The following is an 18,747-nucleotide window of genomic DNA, read 5'->3' as shown; positions in this document are numbered from 1 at the left end:
AGAGCAGCACTTCAATAATACTGAATACATGTAATGTTACACAACGTCACTAACATGCTTTAGAAAAAACGGTCTCGGCATATTTTAATGACAATATCATTTCACTCAGCAATATTCCAGCTATATGTGACAGCCTGCAAACATTCGAGTCTGGACCAGACAATCCAGTGATCAACAGCATGACCATCGATCTTCGCAACTGGGATACAATGACATTATCAACCAAGTCACAAAGCCTGAACCGGTTCCCAATTGGGCAGATCGATGCTCATGCTGTTGATCACTGGATTGTCTGGTCCAGACTTGATTAATTACAGACCACCACCATATAGCTGGAATATTGCTGAGTGCAGCGTAAAACCAAACTCACTCACTCACAAATCCTAACTACTCCATCCCGTTAGTCATCTCTTACGACAAGCATAGGTTCTAACCCAGATCTTCATGGGTAGGGTATAATCATGGTAATCACACGCAGCCAACCAACTCGCTTCACCTGACCATATTATTCACACTGCTCGTAATTTTAGCAAGTGAGGTCATAATTTCAGTTGCTAATAATTATATTAAAAAAGATTCAGTGCTATTGGAATGCAAAGAATATCGTAGTCCATTCCTAAAATAAACAATATGTCTTGATAACAATATCATGAATGTAACAAATAGGAGTGATGTTTTGGTGCAGATAATAACACCATTATCAGACTAACAATGATCACACATAATCTGAACAATAAGATAGAAAATTATCTCCCTTTGGCCAACTGTGATGTTTGAAAATGTTTTCAGCAAGGCTGGATTTACGTATTGAGATTTAGGCAACAGATCTGAGCATGTGGGACCTTCCACTTACAAGTAGATACTTGTGTTGGGAATTGGTTGAAATCTCACAATTGATGATTGGTTCAATACCAATGAGTAATCATCGAAAAAAATTTGTTAGGCTCAATTAGAACTTAGATTTTCCTCTTCAGGTTGTTATTGCAGATAAGTATAAAAAAACATTTGGTTCTCTCGGTTGTTTTTAGTTTCATTTAGAAACTGTTCCAATTGCATTTGCAAATTTCACATCCAATGTAAAACAAGTGTTTGCCACTGATATGGCAATGTCTCCTTCCGACACACACACACACACACACACACACACCCCAAAGAATGGAATATCTATATTTACTACTTTTTACTTTTGGTCACATACAAGATGCCTGAAATAACTGGTGTCTGCATAATCACCCAATGTAGGCTGTTAAAGGTCACATGCAACAAAAAAATCAAACATAATTAAAACACAATTATCACTTATTCATGACATATAATATACATTACTGGTAATGAAAAAACATATAAACAAAATTATAAGCGTACAATCGCAAATCAAAAGTGCAATATTGTGTACTTCGGTTTACTTCCCTAGAAACGAAGCAGCCGGGATACCGAACCCAGTCAGAGCGGGTGGGTGTGCACTCAAGTGTAACGGCTGGTTCATTTGCATATGCCCTCACGGCTTATTGTGTGTGTATATGTAGAGATGTTGGGTTTTGTAAATACATGCTCATTTTTTGTGTATAACATTTTGCAATCAACAGACATCAAAACATGTCATGTGTTCAACTATCACACCTGCCTGTCTGTGTAATTACATAATGTGACAGAGACCGAACTCGGGCCATAAATCAATGCATTTTGTTTATGGTGTATAGCCTGATTGGTGTTAAGTTCAAATTGCATGTGGTCAGTGACAGCAGCTGTGTATTGAATATTGTCATTAGCAGACAGGCAGGCAGACACACAGGTGTCAATAAAACAAGACATTGAGTTTTGTCTGTGACAACGACATATCTATATCACAGTTAGAAATTCTGTCAACGCTAAATAATGACATTGCTTTTAAGTATCGAACTGAGAAAGTGACTCGGTAAGGAGAACGTGTGGTGAAATTATATAAACAGTTAATTTACTGTCATAACATATAAAAAAGCTCGCGCCTGTGAGATATCAACAAAACATTAGAAAAATAGCTCACACCAAAGCCTTCACCGAGTATTCACCGGACAACCAACTTCCAAGCTGCGCGAACCTATTTCACTGCGCATGTGCTATGAGCGCAGCCCAGCTGTTGAAACCCGTTTTCCCCAGAAAAGTCTGGGGAAAATTAGTGAAACGTTTGAACTCCGATTTCGCGCGTTTTTTTTCATCGCATTATTTTTCAACTTTATAAGTTGAATTTGCATTTTTGACAATTTGTTTCGGTAAGTCCATACCGAAAGGTATCAGAATCTGCAAAGTTGTGTTTTACGTTGCATGTGACCTTTAACATAATTGAAAACATTTGGTGCAATGTTTTATGAGATATCGCGTTTAAATAAGTTTGAAAAGTGGTCAAAGTGTTGTGGTGACCTTGAAATAAGGTCATCACGCCGAGCACCCGGGTTCGAATCCCCACATGGGTACAATGTGTGAAGCCCATTTCTGGTGTCCCCAGCCATGAATTGCTAGAATATTGCTAAAAGTGGCGTAAAACCAAACTCAGTCAGTCAGTCAGTCTATCAAAATTATAGATTTTCAGAGACAAACTTTTTCTCTAAGTGAGCAAACTTCAGGAGGTCACTGGTTCCTGGCATTTCACTCGCATGAAACAGTAGGGCGATAATAAAGCCACCACGACGTCCATGCCTAATTTCAAAAGCATTCTATTTCCACCAAAGAAAAGACACTAAAACCTTCCAATATTAATCTCTATCTGACATGAGAAACAAAAACATACGATGGCACTGAGTGTGAAAGCAAGTTGTGTTGACAGTTGATAGATGTAGAGGAAGGGTGTGTTATGTATGAAGGTTGTGTTGACAGCTGATAGATGTAGAGGAAGGGTGTGTTATGTATGAAGGTTGTGTTGACAGGTGATAGATGTAGAGGAAGGGTGTGTTATGTATGAAGGTTGTGTTGACAGTTGATAGATGTAGAGGAAGGGTGTGTTATGTATGAAGGTTGTGTTGACAGTTGATAGATGTAGAGGAAGGGTGTGTTATGTATGAAGGTTGTGTTGACAGTTGATAGATGTAGAGAAGGGTGTGTTATGTATGAAGGTTGTGTTGACAGTTGATAGATGTAGAGGAAGGGTGTGTTATGTATGAAGGTTGTGTTGACAGTTGATAGATGTAGAGGAAGGGTGTGTTATGTATGAAGGTTGTGTTGACAGGTGATAGATGTAGAGTAGAGGAAGGTGTGTTATGTATGAAGGTTGTGTTGACAGGTGATAGATGTAGAGGAAGGGTGTGTTATGTATGAAGGTTGTGTTGACAGGTGATAGATGTAGAGGAAGGGTGTGTTATGTATGAAGGGTGTGTTGACAGGTGATAGATGTAGAGGAAGGGTGTGTTATGTATGAAGGGTGTGTTGACAGTTGATAGATGTAGAGGAAGGGTGTGTTATGTATGAAGGTTGTGTTGACAGCTGATAGATGTAGAGGAAGGGTGTGTTATGTATGAAGGTTGTGTTGACAGGTGATAGATGTAGAGGAAGGGTGTGTTATGTATGAAGGTTGTGTTGACAGTTGATAGATGTAGAGGAGGAAGGGTGTGTTATGTATGAAGGTTGTGTTGACAGCTGATAGATGTAGAGGAAGGGTGTGTTATGTATGAAGGTTGTGTTGACAGGTGATAGATGTAGAGGAAGGGTGTGTTATGTATGAAGGGTGTGTTGACAGGTGATAGATGTAGAGGAAGGGTGTGTTATGTATGAAGGTTGTGTTGACAGCTGATAGATGTAGAGGAAGGGTGTGTTATGTATGAAGCACATCCTCCCTGCTTGTGTGACAATACATCTACAGCTACTTAGTGTAGCATTACATCTGACAGTCGAGACAACATCTCACAGTGACAGCATCACTCATAAACCTCTAGCGTACAGTACATGAAACATCTGATAATCACAACATTCTCAGCTCTGGCATCCCATCTCACCCTAAAAGGCTCTAGCATCCCATCTCACCCTTCACAGCTCTAGCATCCCATCTCACCCTACACAGCTCTAGCATCCCATCTCACCCTACACAGCTCTAGCATCCCATCTCACCCTACATGGCTCTAGCATCCCATCTCAACCTTCACAGCTCTAGCATCCCATCTCACCCTTCACAGATCTAGCATCCCATCTCACCCTACACAGATCTAGCATCCCATCTCACCCTTCACAGATCTAGCATCCCATCTCACCCTACACAGATCTAGCATCCCATCTCACCCTACACAGCTCTAGCATCCCATCTCACCCCCATCTCACAGCTCTAGCATCCCATCTCACCCTTCACAGCTCTAGCATCCCATCTCACCCTTCACAGCTCTAGCATCCCATCTCACCCTTCACAGATCTAGCATCCCATCTTCACCCTACACAGCTCTAGCATCCATCTCACCCTTCACAGATCTAGCATCCCATCTCACCCTTCACAGATCTAGCATCCCATCTCACCCTTCTCTCATCCCATCTCACCCTTCACAGCTCTAGCATCCCATCTCACCCTACACAGCTCTAGCATCCCATCCATTTCACAGCTCTAGCATTCCACAGATCTAGCATCCCATCTCACCCTTCACAGCTCTAGCATCCCATCTCACCCTTCACAGATCTAGCATCCCATCTCACCCTACACAGCACTAGCATCCCATTTCACCCTACACAGATCTAGCATCCCATCTCACCTTTCACAGATCTAGCATCCCATCTCACCCTTCACAGATCTAGCATCCCATCTCACCCTTCACAGCTCTAGCATCCCATCTCACCCTACATAGCACTAGCATCCCATCTCACCCTACACAGCTCTAGCATCCCATCTCACCCTACACAGCTCTAGCATCCCATCTCACCCTACACAGCTCTAGCATCCCATCTCACCCTACACAGCTCTAGCATCCCATCTCATCCCACACAGCTCTTGCATCCCATCTCACCCTACACAGCTCTAGCATCCCATCTCACCCTACACGGCTCTAGCATCCCATCTCACCCTACATGGCCCTAGCATCCCACCCTTCACAGCTCTAGCATCCCATCTCACCCTTCACAGATCTAGCATCCCATCTCACCCTACACAGATCTAGCATCCCATTTCACCCTACACGGCTCTAGCATCCCATCTCACCCTACATGGCCCTAGCATCCCATCTCACCCTACATGGCCCTAGCATCCCACCCTTCACAGATCTAGCATCCCATCTCACCCTTCACAGCTCTAGCATCCCATCTCACCCTTCACAGCTCTAGCATCCCATCTCACCCTACACAGCACTAGCATCCCATTTCACCCTACACAGATCTAGCATCCCATCTCACCTTTCACAGATCTAGCATCCCATCTCACCCTTCACAGATCTAGCATCCCATCTCACCCTTCACAGCTCTAGCATCCCATCTCACCCTACACAGCTCTAGCATCCCATCTCACCCTACACAGCTCTAGCATCCCATCTCACCCTACATAGCTCTAGCATCTCATCTCACCCTACACAGATCTAGCATCCCATCTCACCCTTCACAGCTCTAGCATCCCATCTCACCCTACCATCCCATCTCACCCTACACAGATCTAGCATCCCATCTCACCCTACACGGCTCTAGCATCCCATCTCACCCTACATGGCCCTAGCATCCCATCTCAACCTACATGGCTCCAGCCATTAATCAAGCCTGGATCAGACAATCCAGTGATCAACATCATGAACATTGATCTAAACAATTGGGATACGATGACGTGTGATGACTCCTGATACCGTTAGTCACTTCTTGTGACAAGCATGGGTTACTGAAGACTAATTCTAACCCAGATATTCACGGGTTTTTAACAGAACTCAAATACTGATCAATCAGCATTACCCCAAAGTCACACAGCCACATCTGGCATATCCCAGCAGGAATGTCGACACTGAATACATATGACAATCTTGTTAGCTTCCTTATTCAATCGGGGATTGACAAACACTAACTATTCTCCTGAACATGTAACTACCTAATAGTCTTAACACTTTCAATAGTTACTGTGTTGATGTCAAAGTTGTAATTCTGATGAGGATGCTGACGTTTAAGTTTTTAATATTTCCAATCAAGCATGCCGAGTGAAACACAAAGTTTGAAACAATAAAGTTATGATCACATCCTAAAGATGTCTTCAATAAGCAAAATCTGTTTTTAATCAAGTAAAGTGGATAAAAGCATTTCCCCCTGCTTAAATTAAAGCCCACACTGCCACTCTTTATTGCTTCTCTTAATTCTGTTTGTAGAATTAAAATCTCATAAAAGTGTCTCCATCTTCTCCTTGAAGGAGCTGTTCCAGGATAGGGGCATATAGGATGGTTAATGTGTAAACACTACACCGGCAGTATGAGATATCTGTTGTATACCATATCTGGTCTCTTCTGACTGTGTGCTATAACTTATATAACACATCTGAAGTCCACTATACTTGACCTATACCATATCAGATAAACACCACATTTGACCACATGCCAATGTCCATCACATCTGAACTCAGAAGTACACTATATCTGACATATGTCATAAAATGTTTGATGTTACACAGGGTCCTGATGCAGTATAAGGTACTAGATGGAGAAACTATAGAATCAGCTGCAGCCATATAACCAATCACCTTTAGTGAGCCTCGCTCATCATACAATCCAGCGTACATAATTGTCACATTGATATTTGACTGAAGGAAATGTATCCTGCAGAGGTCACTTACATATGCACCTAGCACTTACAAATATAACATGTTCATGTTACGTACCATATTCACCCTGTGTTATGTACCATATTCACCCTGTGTTATGTACCATATTCACCATGTGTTATGTACCACATTCACGCTGTTATGTACCACATTCACCCTGTTATGTACCACATTCACCCTGTGTTATGTACCATATTCACCCTGTGTTATGTACCGTATTCACCCTGTGTTATGTACCGTATTCACCCTGTGTTACGTACCATATTCACCCTGTGTTACGCACCATATTCACCCTGTGTTATGTACCACATTCATGCTGTGTTATGTACCACATTCACCCTGTGTTATGTACCACATTCACCCTGTTATGTACCACATTCACCCTGTGTTATGTACCATATTCACCCTGTGTTATGTACCGTATTCACCCTGTGTTATGTACTGTATTCACCCTGTGTTACGTACCATATTCACCCTGTGTTACACACCATATTCACCCTGTGTTATGTACCACATTCACCCTGTGTTATGTACCACATTCACCCGGTGTTATGTACCACATTCACCCTGTTATGTACCATATTCACCCTGTGTTATGTACCATATTCACCCTCACCCATGTGTTCACCCTGTGTGTTATGTATATTCATTCACCCTGTGTTACCTACCATATTCACCCTGTGTTACGCACCATATTCACCCTGTGTTATGTACCATATTCACCCTGTTTTATGTACCACATTCACTCTGTGTTATGTACCATATTCACCCTGTGTTACGTACCATATTCACCCTGTGTTATGTACCATATTCACCCTGTGTTATGTACTATATTCATCCTGTGTTACATACCATATTCACCCTGTGTTATGTACCATATTCACCCTGTGTTATGTACCATATTCACCCTGTGTTACAAGTCCTGGAGAAGGAGGCATACTCATAAAGGATGAGAACATCCAGGAAATATGTGACAGGTTCAAGGGATGCTCGATGCCTCATGGGGGATTTCCCGCAGAATAGGTCCCACACTACCTGTGCTTATCATAAGATGATATGTGGATTGGGTGGTCAGGGGAGGTAACTAGCTGACAGCATGGTTGGTATATTGACAAATGTGGCATTAAAAAACTAACCAAACATATGGCCCAAAAAGGGTCACTAACATGAAAATAAACTTGTGCCATGCAGCCATTTTCTTGATATTTTTTGGAGTGATTGATAACTGTCTTTGTCTAAGATTCAATATATATAACACAGAGGGCAACTTTTGGCAACATCATAGTACAATGTGGCAACATCATGAACATATTTTACTGAAAAAAGTTCAATGTCTGCAGACAGCTGTAACCCATACTGGTCCATATATATTTGCTTCAGGGTCTGTAATACGATACTGGTCTATATACATGGCCAGGACCCTGATTGACATAGCAATACTAACTAGTGCTACACCAATCTCCACTACCTCAGGTGATGAGAAAGTATGGGAGTTATGACAGTTATTCCACCTCCATTACTGGAATGACTTGGATCCATACTGTGCACAACCATCAGGCCATAGAAGCCATAACTGGACATCAGCAGCCCCTGCTTGTCGGATGTGGCAACAAACATGATCGGATGGTCAGGCTTGCTGACTTGGTTGATGCGTATCTTGTATCCCAACAGCGTATATTGATGCTCGTGATATTAATCATTGACTGACCGGTCAAGATTGATTATATGTACAGGCATTCATCCATCAATACTGGGTGACTGTGGTGATAAACAACACTGTGGGGATAAACAACACTCAAATGAAGAACTGTTGATGCCCAGCTCGGATAGGCTGCTGAAGTCAAACACTTCTGGACTGACATTTAGTGCCAGAAATAAAGTTGTTTTATTTAAATATATATCTATGAAGTAAGTGAATGACTGACTGAGTGAGTGAGTTAATCTTGTGCTGCTTTCAGCAATATTCCAGCAATATTTCACCGGGGGACACCAGAAATAGGCTTCATACATTGTACCCATGTAGGGAATCAAACCCAGATCTTCACATGACGAGCAAACGCTTTAACCACTAGGCTACCCCACAATCCCTAAACACTGAACAAAGGAGCTTATCTACGAAGAAGGAAAATGAAATCCATAAGGAGGTTCAACTCAACACTGTCACAATCATAAGTCAATGTTAAGGCATGGAGGTATGATCAAATCAGCGCTAAGATCGCTTAGACCACTTGGTACAACAGCAGCCATGAGAGGAGGCTGCTGACGCCTCTACCATTATTCCGCAACTAGGGCAAGTAGGAAGTAAGATGACCCTACACCCTTGTGCCAATATTAGGGAGTTCACTGTGTCTACTTGATCTCGCAGGTCGTATTATACAGGGCGACACAAGTGCTACCATACAGAGCATCCAGGTCACAGCTAGCCACAGGGCCAGCGTGTCAACACTGTAACACACATACAATCAGTCATGCTGAGCAAGCAAAAGTGTACGGTCACACTTGTAAACTGGATTTGACCCAAACATTTGACCTAAAAATTACAAATGTAATGAAACCATTACTGGCTGACCAGTTGTGAGATATTCATTGCTTATGTTTTATGTAATATCCATGTATTAAATAGATCACTAGTGAATTACATATTTTTGGTTTAATTTATTCATCAAATATGAGAGTATACAATCTTTTTCCCCTCGGCAGTTCTTAAATGATTGAAAATTCTTCAGAACCAGCAACCATTGGAGACGACACACAAATGTTCTAAATGTAAGTGTTCTGGATTATGACAAATCTCTAGAGTGTTCCTAAAGTGCAGGGAGGTGGTTACATCGCCACGCAGACATGTAGACAACAAAAATATCCTTCACTATTTATTCCTGGTGTTGTATGTCATGAAGAAAAGAGATTGCAGCTGAAGGTGTCTACACAGTAGGCTCTGAGGGGGGCTTAGTCTGTCTAGCTAGCCTTGCTCCAAGGCTGCAGTGAAGGAGCTTCCTGTTACACCAAGGCCATCATGATAACCTGCAAGACTTTAACAATATATATGTGGGACTTAAATTCACTGAAACAGCCGGTTCAAATCTCTGATAGACTAACAACTAGTCTCTGAAATGAACATATTACTGAAAAAAGTTCATAGTAAAAAAATATATAATATAATGAAAAGGAGCCCTGAGACTTTCTTCATTTTCAGAAGCTGAGGAAATCTAGACTTGCAACATTTTCTAGACTTGCGTGGGCTTTCTTGGATATATTTGCTTCAGCGTCTGTATGACAGACTAAATCTCTGATTGCATTTGACCCAAAAAGGTGTTACATAGTCGGCTCTGAGTAGCTAGCCTTGCTCCAAGGCTGTAGTGAAGGAGCTCCCTGTTACAGCATAATAACCAGCAAGACTTTAATAATTTATATTGGGATTAAACTTCATTGAGAGTGAGGGTTCAAATCTCTGATGGGATTTGACCCAAAAAGGTGTCCACACAATCAGTTATGAGTGGGCTGAGCCAGAGTAGCTAGCCTTGCTCTAAGTCTGCGCTGAAGGAGCCTCCTGTTACAACATAATGGCAGCCAGCAAGACTTAAACAACTTATATTTGGGATCACACTTCATTGACAATACTGGTTCAAATCTCTGATGGGACTTGCCCCAAAAATTACTTGAATTTGTACTTTATGAGTGAGTGAGTATGGTTTTACGCCGCTTTTAGCAATATTCCAGCAATATCACGGCGGGGGACACCAGAAATGGGCTTCACACATTGTGCCCATGTGGGGATTCGAACCCGGATCTTCGGCGTGGCGAGCAGACGCTTTAACCACTAGGCTACCCACCACCCCTTGTACTTTATGAACATAGTTTAGTCTCATATATAATGATATAACAACTGAAATGTTACACTTGACCATGTTCAAAGAAACTGTTTTCAGAGTCTAGACTGGCTGATGACACTTGGGGACACTTACCTTCTACAGTAACACTACAATATGTTCTCCTAGAGTCACCTATTACTTTCTGGGGATGGTGAGTAGCCTAGTGGTTAAAACATTTGTCATGCCAAGGATCATGGTTTGATTTCCCTCATATGTATACAATGTGTGAAGCCCATTTCTGGCATCCCCTGCTGAGATATTGCTGGAATATTGCTAAAGTGTCATAAAACCATACTCACTCACTCACTCACTATTGAAAACTTATGAAATAGTAACTTTCTTGCAGACTTCTATAAGTCTAGACTAGGGAGAGAGTGGATTCCATTTAATCAAGGACAGGGTACGTGGTAAGGATAGAGGATACACTCCACTGTTCCCCTATCAATACCTGCGAGAACCTAGACCATACCACACCCAGCCACTGGTTGCTTGGTAACACATAATACCATTCAGTGTGAAAAAAAAGTCATGAAAGTCGTTGTCATGACCCAAATATTAAGAGATTGAAACACAAGGGATCCCTAGCTTCAAATACTGTAAATCTTTGACATTGACATTTATTATCTATAGGAAAATAGCATGTAAATATTACATCTACTGTAGTATGGCCCTGTTTGGATTCTGCATTAAAATAGGTCCCCAGCAACCTGTACTCATCTACAGAGGTGAATAAATGGATTGAGGTTATAGGGCTGTGACTTGCTTGACTGTGTGTCATCTAGTCTGTCTCACAGTCCCTGAACCACATTAATTTCCCTACTGCCAAGCCCTCTCTGCAGTGCTAAAGCCCTAAATAAAACAAGTCTAGATTTCCTCAGGTTCAGAAATCTCTGGTCTCCCTAGGGCTCCTTTTCAATATAAATGGGCTTGTTTGTTACTATCAAAATTATATATATATATATTAAGAGACTAAGCCTTAGTCTATGTGTCATCCTACTCAAGGTGATACTCAATGTCACTGGACGCTGATGACAAAATCAATCTGATGCAGCTATAATTGGATACAGATTCTGGTATTTATAAAACTGGTTAATTGCAGAGTGTGGTGTCAAACACCAAATAAACAAAAGATGTTCAATATTTTGGCAGTTTTTTAAACGGAGGGTTTTTGAGACAATCTTGTGTCTCTTTAGTGATCACTAAGACATCTGCCATTAGGCAAAAAACTTCCAAGATAAACGGGTGAGTGAGTGATTTTAGTTTTACGCGGCACTCAGCAATATTCCAGCTATATGGCGGCGGTCTGTAAATAATCGAGTCTGGACCAGACGATCCAGTGATCAACAGCATGAGCATCGATCTGCGCAATTGGGAACCGATGACATGTGTCAACCAAGTCAGCGAGCGTACCACCCGATCCCGGTAGTCGCCTATTTAGCATGGGTTACTGAAGATCAATTCTAACCCGGATTTTCACAGGTCCCAAGATAAAAGAAAGCTAATGGTGCAGGTCTTTAACATTTACCACTCGGTGAAGTCCAAGACACAGGAATGGTGCTGACAATTCACTGATTAACCTCTTGTTTGATCTGGGTTTCAATTTCTCAATAATAGGATCTTGACAAGTCAAAAGGACACAAATCTGTACAGCAAACTGTGGTGCACTTAGGCTGAACCACCTTCTCAAAATGTACAATGACAGATTTTAGACGAAAAAAATGTTTCCATTTCATTTGCTAATGGAGATAAGAAAGCATTAAACCTAGGCGGGGCTGGCTAGTTTCTCCATGCTGGACAACCATACCTCACTGTGTAGATCTCATTTACTTATCAAGCCATTTCAACATTTCATCAAATTTCCTTCCCTTGTTGCCTTTCTTCCCTTCTCTATTTCCTACTTTCATACATATCCCCGTATGTAAACAAAACACAATCACTCCCAGGAAATCCCCATCTCGTTTCCACAGGAATGTAACCCTTGTACCGGTGCTAACAGATTTCTGTCTATAAACAACCACACGTATTGAGAGACCCATGTCTCATCTTTGTACTGGCCTGGCTTAACAATAGTAGTACTTATACATATTGGACTAGACTTGCTTCATTAAATTTTGACATTTCCATTGTGCCTTGTCCTGTACACTTCAATTGAGTCTTGTACATTTCCATCAATTCTTGCACATTTCCAAGTCTTGTACACTTCACTTGAGTCTTGTACATTTCCATTGAGACTTGTACATTTCTTTCAAGTGTTGTACATTTCCATAAATTCTTGCACATTTCCATAAATTCTTGCACATTTCCATCAAGTCTTATACATTTCCACTGATTCTACTACATTTCCTTTAAGTGTTGTACACTTCACTTGAGTCTTGTACATTTCCATTGAGACTTGTACATTTCTTTCAAGTGTTGTACATTTCCATAAATTCTTGCACATTTCCATAAATTCTTGCACATTTCCATCAAGTCTTATACATTTCCACCGAGTCTACTACATTTCCTTTAAGTGTTGTACATTTCCTTTAAGTGTTGTACATTTCTTTCAAGTGTTGTACATTTCCATAAGTTCTTGCACATTTCCATCAAGTCTTATACATTTCCATCGAGTCTACTATATTTCCTTTAAGTGTTGTACATTTCCACCGAGTCTTGTACATTTCCATTGAGTCCTGTATATTTCCTTTAAGTCTACCATAAAGTACCGAGACTTGTGCAAGTCTATCCACTGACTGCAGCTTGTGTGGTATTTAAAGCAGTAGGCTACAGTAATGGGGATCTTGCTTCATTACAGGTCAATATGCTTGACTCTACTGCCAGATCCCAGACAGACAAGGAGATACCTCCATTATATCAAGGCCGACTAAGCACACCATCATCCAACACAACAGCAATTTAATCTTTCATTTCCTTACAGTTTAATTCGTTCAGTTCATTGCCAGTTCCCGGAGATAAAGGAGATACTAATTGCTTTCATACAATATACCCATGAGGATGGTAATCAGGTACAAATTGCTGTAGCCTGTCACACTCAAGGGATACAACTCTACACAGAGAATTTACATCTGGGCCAACATAGTACATATTAAACGTCCCATCAGGTATGTTCCATGTGGATAAAACACAACATGTCATAACATGTCAGTTTCAGTGTAAGAAGAAAGTTTATCAATCCTTGTTTTCTACTTTGGTAAAGAAAAACAAGTATGTGTTTGTTGCTAAGAAACCTAGGACAAACAATATGTCAAATCTGGGATTCAACAACAAAGGGTAAAAACTGTGTATAGCAAACCACCACCATACCAACAGTGCCACCCCTGGCCCCTCTCTACAAAGTAAACTGGTTCTATGCCAGGAACTTGATGTAGCTCCACTGCACTGAGGGATGAGAACTAGTAACAATGGGATCTATTGACTAACCTCGCATGTAAGTTCAAGTAATGTTACCGGTACATATCAGAAAATACCCTCAGGTGCTTGAAGATGCACTCAGTTCTCTATCACACTAGCAGACTGGCTAAGCAAGAGTTATTTCTCTCGACAATAATCAGATAATCAGCTGCACTGGGTTCCATCTTATTGAAGTGAGGGAATGAGTTGGGTTTTACGCCGCTTTTAGCAATATTCCAGAAATATCACGGCGGGGGACACCATAAATGAGCTTCACACATTGTACCCATGTGGGGAATCAAACCTGGGTCTTCGTCATGAAAAGCGGACGCTTTAACCGCTGGGCTACCCCTCAACCCCATCTTATTGAACAAATTTGGTAACTATTCTTCATACACTTTCCGCCTAGTAAGATGCAGGATAACCTCATCTGACACATCTCACGTGTTCCTACTGTTGAGATCCCACCTGGAACATCACCTAATATTATCAAAGAGTTCAGGCCACCAAATTTTGATACATTATGTAATATAATATAACAAATAAGTACAAACCCTATCCACATCATAAAAAATCTCTGGTAAAATCTCTGGGAGAATCTAACAGCGTGCCATGTCTAGCCAGGAAGGAATGCCGTCACCAACAGGAACCACAAATGTCTACTCGACCAACTCAGAAAACAGGAAGTCTCCCAGAACAATTAAGGAAAATGACCATGTGCTGTTATCTTAAAACAGGATATATATTCTATAATTACTACACTGCTCTCCACACAGTAAAACAAAGATCACTTAATGGTGCCTTCTTGTGGAATTGTGGTTCAGTAAGTGAAGCCCATGTGTCAATGCTCAATACACAAACATTCTCTCTAAGCTACACCCGGATTGTGTGTGATGTAAAGGTGAGAGGTGGAGGGGGCGTGGCATGTAACACATGGGCCCTGGGGTCATGTACTGGCCATCATCTGGACAAAGCCAGTATCTGTGGGGTCAGGTAGTTTCCATTTCAGATTAAAAAAAATGTTAGTCCCCTAAATGGTTCAAAATCAATAAAAAAAATTGTGCCACGATGAATTTTCACCTCAAAAGTACACTGCTTGATGTGCATTTCAGATCCCATGAGTGAGTGAGTGAGTGAGTGAGTGAGTGAGTGAGTGAGTGAGTGAGTGAGTGAGTGAGTGAGTGAGTGAGTGAGTGAGTGAGTGAGTGAGTGAGTGAGTGAGTGAGTGAGTAAGTAAGTGAGTGAGTTCAGTTTTACGCCGCTTCTAGCAATATTCTGGCAATATCAGCAGGGGACACCAGAAATGGGCTTCACACATTGTACCCATGTGGGGAATCAAACCCGGGTCTTCAGTGTGAGGAGCGAACGCTTTAACCACTAGGCTACCCCACCGCCCCAGATCACATGACTGACTGACTGAGTTTAGTTTTACGCCGCTTTTAGCAATATTCCAGCAATATCACGGCGGGGGACCAGATCACATGAAGCTAAACATATTGGATATGGTATATCTGGGAATCTGAAAATGTGGGAATCTGGGATTAAAACAAACGATAAAAACATTCCACTATGATAATCAAATGAACTTTTATTCTGTCCCCTAAAGTAAAGAGCTTGTAATCAATCAAATCATTATTCCATGAAAAGATGTTCATTCTGAAACTCAACCAACTGCCAAAGAAGTTTCAGCTTTCAAACAGGTGCTTTCATTAACAGGGCATACCTTTGTATTAGGGGAAACTGACAAGTCTGATCAACTGCCAATGAAGTTTTTGACAACAATCCTGACGTCTGCTTCTATTGAAAACAGAGAAGCAGACGCTACACACCTCCACAGCAGACGGACTAGAGTTCCGGATCTGCACAACACAGGTGCTACGGCTTGTCTGGCAGTGAATTGGGCATGGTGATGAGGGAAGAGATAGGGAGCACTGGCTGATGACCAACAGAGTTGTCTGGGGGTGAAGAGTACCACACTGACTACATGGGTGATCTGCACTCTAACACAACAGCCTTCAATCCCTGATGATGCTGATGCTGAAACTCATCAGAAATGGAATGACCTCAAGATCAGGGTTTAACAATGGCAGTGATCTAAACCTCTCAAGACACCGTAGCTTCCACAAAACGTACACTTGTCAGAAGGGTGCACAAAGCACATGACCGAGACGAACAGTTGTCAGACTTTAATTTTGTGTAACCCCAGTAGCCGTGTAGGTTAGATCACTGATTTTGTGTGCTGGCGATTAGATGCCTGACTCTGATAGTTCGGGTTCAAATCCTGGATGTGACTTAAACGAACTGAATCTGTACTTTCCTGAGAAAGCATTATCCCAAATATAATATACGTTGCACTTGACCAGTTTCTAAAAGGCATTTGTGTATTCACATGTTTGTTGTTATCAATGGATCTGAAAATTGTGTTCGTTGAAACAAGAACTTGAGGATCAAATACAATTATCTCAATATTATAAATCAACATTATATTTTATCAATGGTGTCAATGAACATTCTAACTTCCTTCCAAACCAGTGTTCAAAATTAAACATATTTTAACAGATTCTTGTAATTACACTTATGTAAAAAGTTAAGAATTTTGGGGTCCCTAGATTCCAATTCCACAGGAGACGTTCACAAGCACCTCAAAACCCATCTAAATTTCAAACACTGTGAAAATAGGATTTCAATTTATTTTGTTAAAAAGACATCACAGAACCAATTACCCCTTAACATTGTAGAAGCCATACTGTAACATATGTTATAGTTGGGATTACACCTCCTTAGTAAAGTACAGATTCTAATTCTTTCGTTGGGCTGAGTCCCATCCGGGATTCGAACCCACACTCTCAGAGTCAGGCACCTAATCGTCAGCACACAAAGTCAGCCGCCTAACCCGCTCAGCCATCGCGGCTTCCACTAGCCATAATGCATTAAACGGTTAAGAGGACACATCAAATCAGAATCCATCACATGACACACAGCAAGACATAGTGAGACACAGCAGTGCACTGTCTTCCCATACAGTTTCCAGGAGCCATCTCAACAAAGGCATAATGGTGTTGTCCTCTGCTGTAGGCCACTCACAACTGACTAACCTCTTGAGTCACCTTCCCTCTGGGACAAATTACATTGGGAACCATGAAATTTGGTACAAACGGTTAAAACCACTTGTTCTGCAACTTAAATACAAATATTCACAAATTTTCAAAGTTGCCAGAATCTTCAATTATCCATGATTGACTCAAATCCCCAAAGATGCATTTTTCAAATTAAACATGTTAAACAGTGCGATGAGCATGGCATAAAATGTAAAACTATGAGCAGACAAATGACTCATTCACTGTTTCGCTAGTACCACAGTTGAAGAATTCAATGCCCCTGCTGCTCAGCTTCCAACGATGAATCTCTGTCAACACATTTAGAGATTACCTATTCCAGCTGAATAATTAAGCTATATTACTGAACAGAAATTACGGATAAATTGAACCAAAGTTTGCAGCATGAAGTGCCTAAGTTGTAACCACTAGGCCACCCCAGCTCCTAGTTCAGCAAAGTCAACAAGGGACTATCATCATTTGTCATGCTTACTGATTCACAGATATACCTGGAATATTGCTGAGTGCGGCATAAAACTCAACTCACTCACTCACTGATTCACAGAGGTTGCCTTATGATGTCATTGATGTCAACACAAGTCACTGAGGCTTGTTATCAGCATATATCAACCAATAATCAGTCTTCCATCTTCTTCAGTTTGTAAAATGTAATAACCAGTGTCCTGTGTGTCTAAACTAAATGAACCAATATTATCACCTACCAGTGCGAAAATATCGGGGTTCATATTTTTCATACGATGCCCTAGGGCAAAATAGCACTTTGTCATGGTGACGTGACATCATGAACAATGCTATGACGTCATGTTTTTTCTGTGGCGTTGTGTTCTACATTCGGCGATGGCAGGTAGCCAGCCTCTAATTGAAATTAGATTTGGGTGTATTTTTGTCAATTTGGCGACTTCGGTAATAAACAGAATATCATATGAGTGCCCATATCATAATATGTTTGCAACACTCATGCCTAAATATCAGTATATCCCTTGCTCTTGCTCAGGAAATACCAACATTTCGGCCCTCGTTTTGTAAACAAAGTATGACATGGGCACTCATATAATATTCTCTATTTAGTATGACAGAGATTTGTGATGTAATTTGATTGTGACGTCATGGTAACCAATGGCAGTAGTACTCACCGGAACCTCCACATCATCATGGGGGAAGTTGAGCATGTCCCGCTGGGGGTCATTGTGGAGTAACACCTTGTGCTGTACAACGTAAGTCTCATAGTCTATCGGCTCCACAAGCTTGGGTCGGGCCTGGAAGGAACAAAAATACATGTGATAATTTTATAAAAAATAGCATTCTAAGTGCGTTAATCAGTGAGTTGATGGGTGGACGGGTAAGTGTGGGCCTGCTAGGGTACTGAACAATTTACAACACAGTAGGAATTTTAATAGGAATTAGTGAGTGAGTGAGTTTAGTTTGACGCCACTTTTAGCAAGATTCCAGCAATATCACAGCAGGGGACACCAGAAATGGGCTTCACACATTGTACCCATGTGGGGAATCGAACCCGGGCCTTTACCATGACAAGTGAACGCTTTAAAAGCTAGACTACCCCACTGCCCCTTTTAATAGCAAGTAGACCATATATGTTATGCTATAAACAACTAAATAAAAGGACATAAATGCGTGTCTTTTTGCG

At 41.3% G+C, this 18,747-nt stretch overlaps 1 protein-coding gene across 16 annotated transcripts in view; it reads right to left on the bottom strand.

The window, feature by feature from the left end:
• Positions 1-18,747, bottom strand: part of LOC124277341 (dedicator of cytokinesis protein 9-like) — a 186,773-nt gene that overhangs the window by 115,076 nt on the left and 52,950 nt on the right. For all 16 annotated transcript variants that reach the window (XM_046713045.1, XM_046713053.1, XM_046712995.1 and 13 more), the window contains exon 2: positions 18,236-18,358. In XM_046713045.1, coding sequence (XP_046569001.1) covers positions 18,236-18,358 — 123 coding nt within the window. The remainder of the gene's footprint in view (positions 1-18,235; positions 18,359-18,747) is intronic.

Source organism: Haliotis rubra, unplaced genomic scaffold, assembly GCF_003918875.1.
Source record: "Haliotis rubra isolate DU_JTF1 unplaced genomic scaffold, ASM391887v1 Scf106, whole genome shotgun sequence".
NCBI classification, from domain to species: domain Eukaryota; kingdom Metazoa; phylum Mollusca; class Gastropoda; order Lepetellida; family Haliotidae; genus Haliotis; species Haliotis rubra.
The sequence above is the reverse complement of the archived record's forward strand: the minus strand, read 5'-3'. Positions and strand labels throughout refer to the sequence as shown.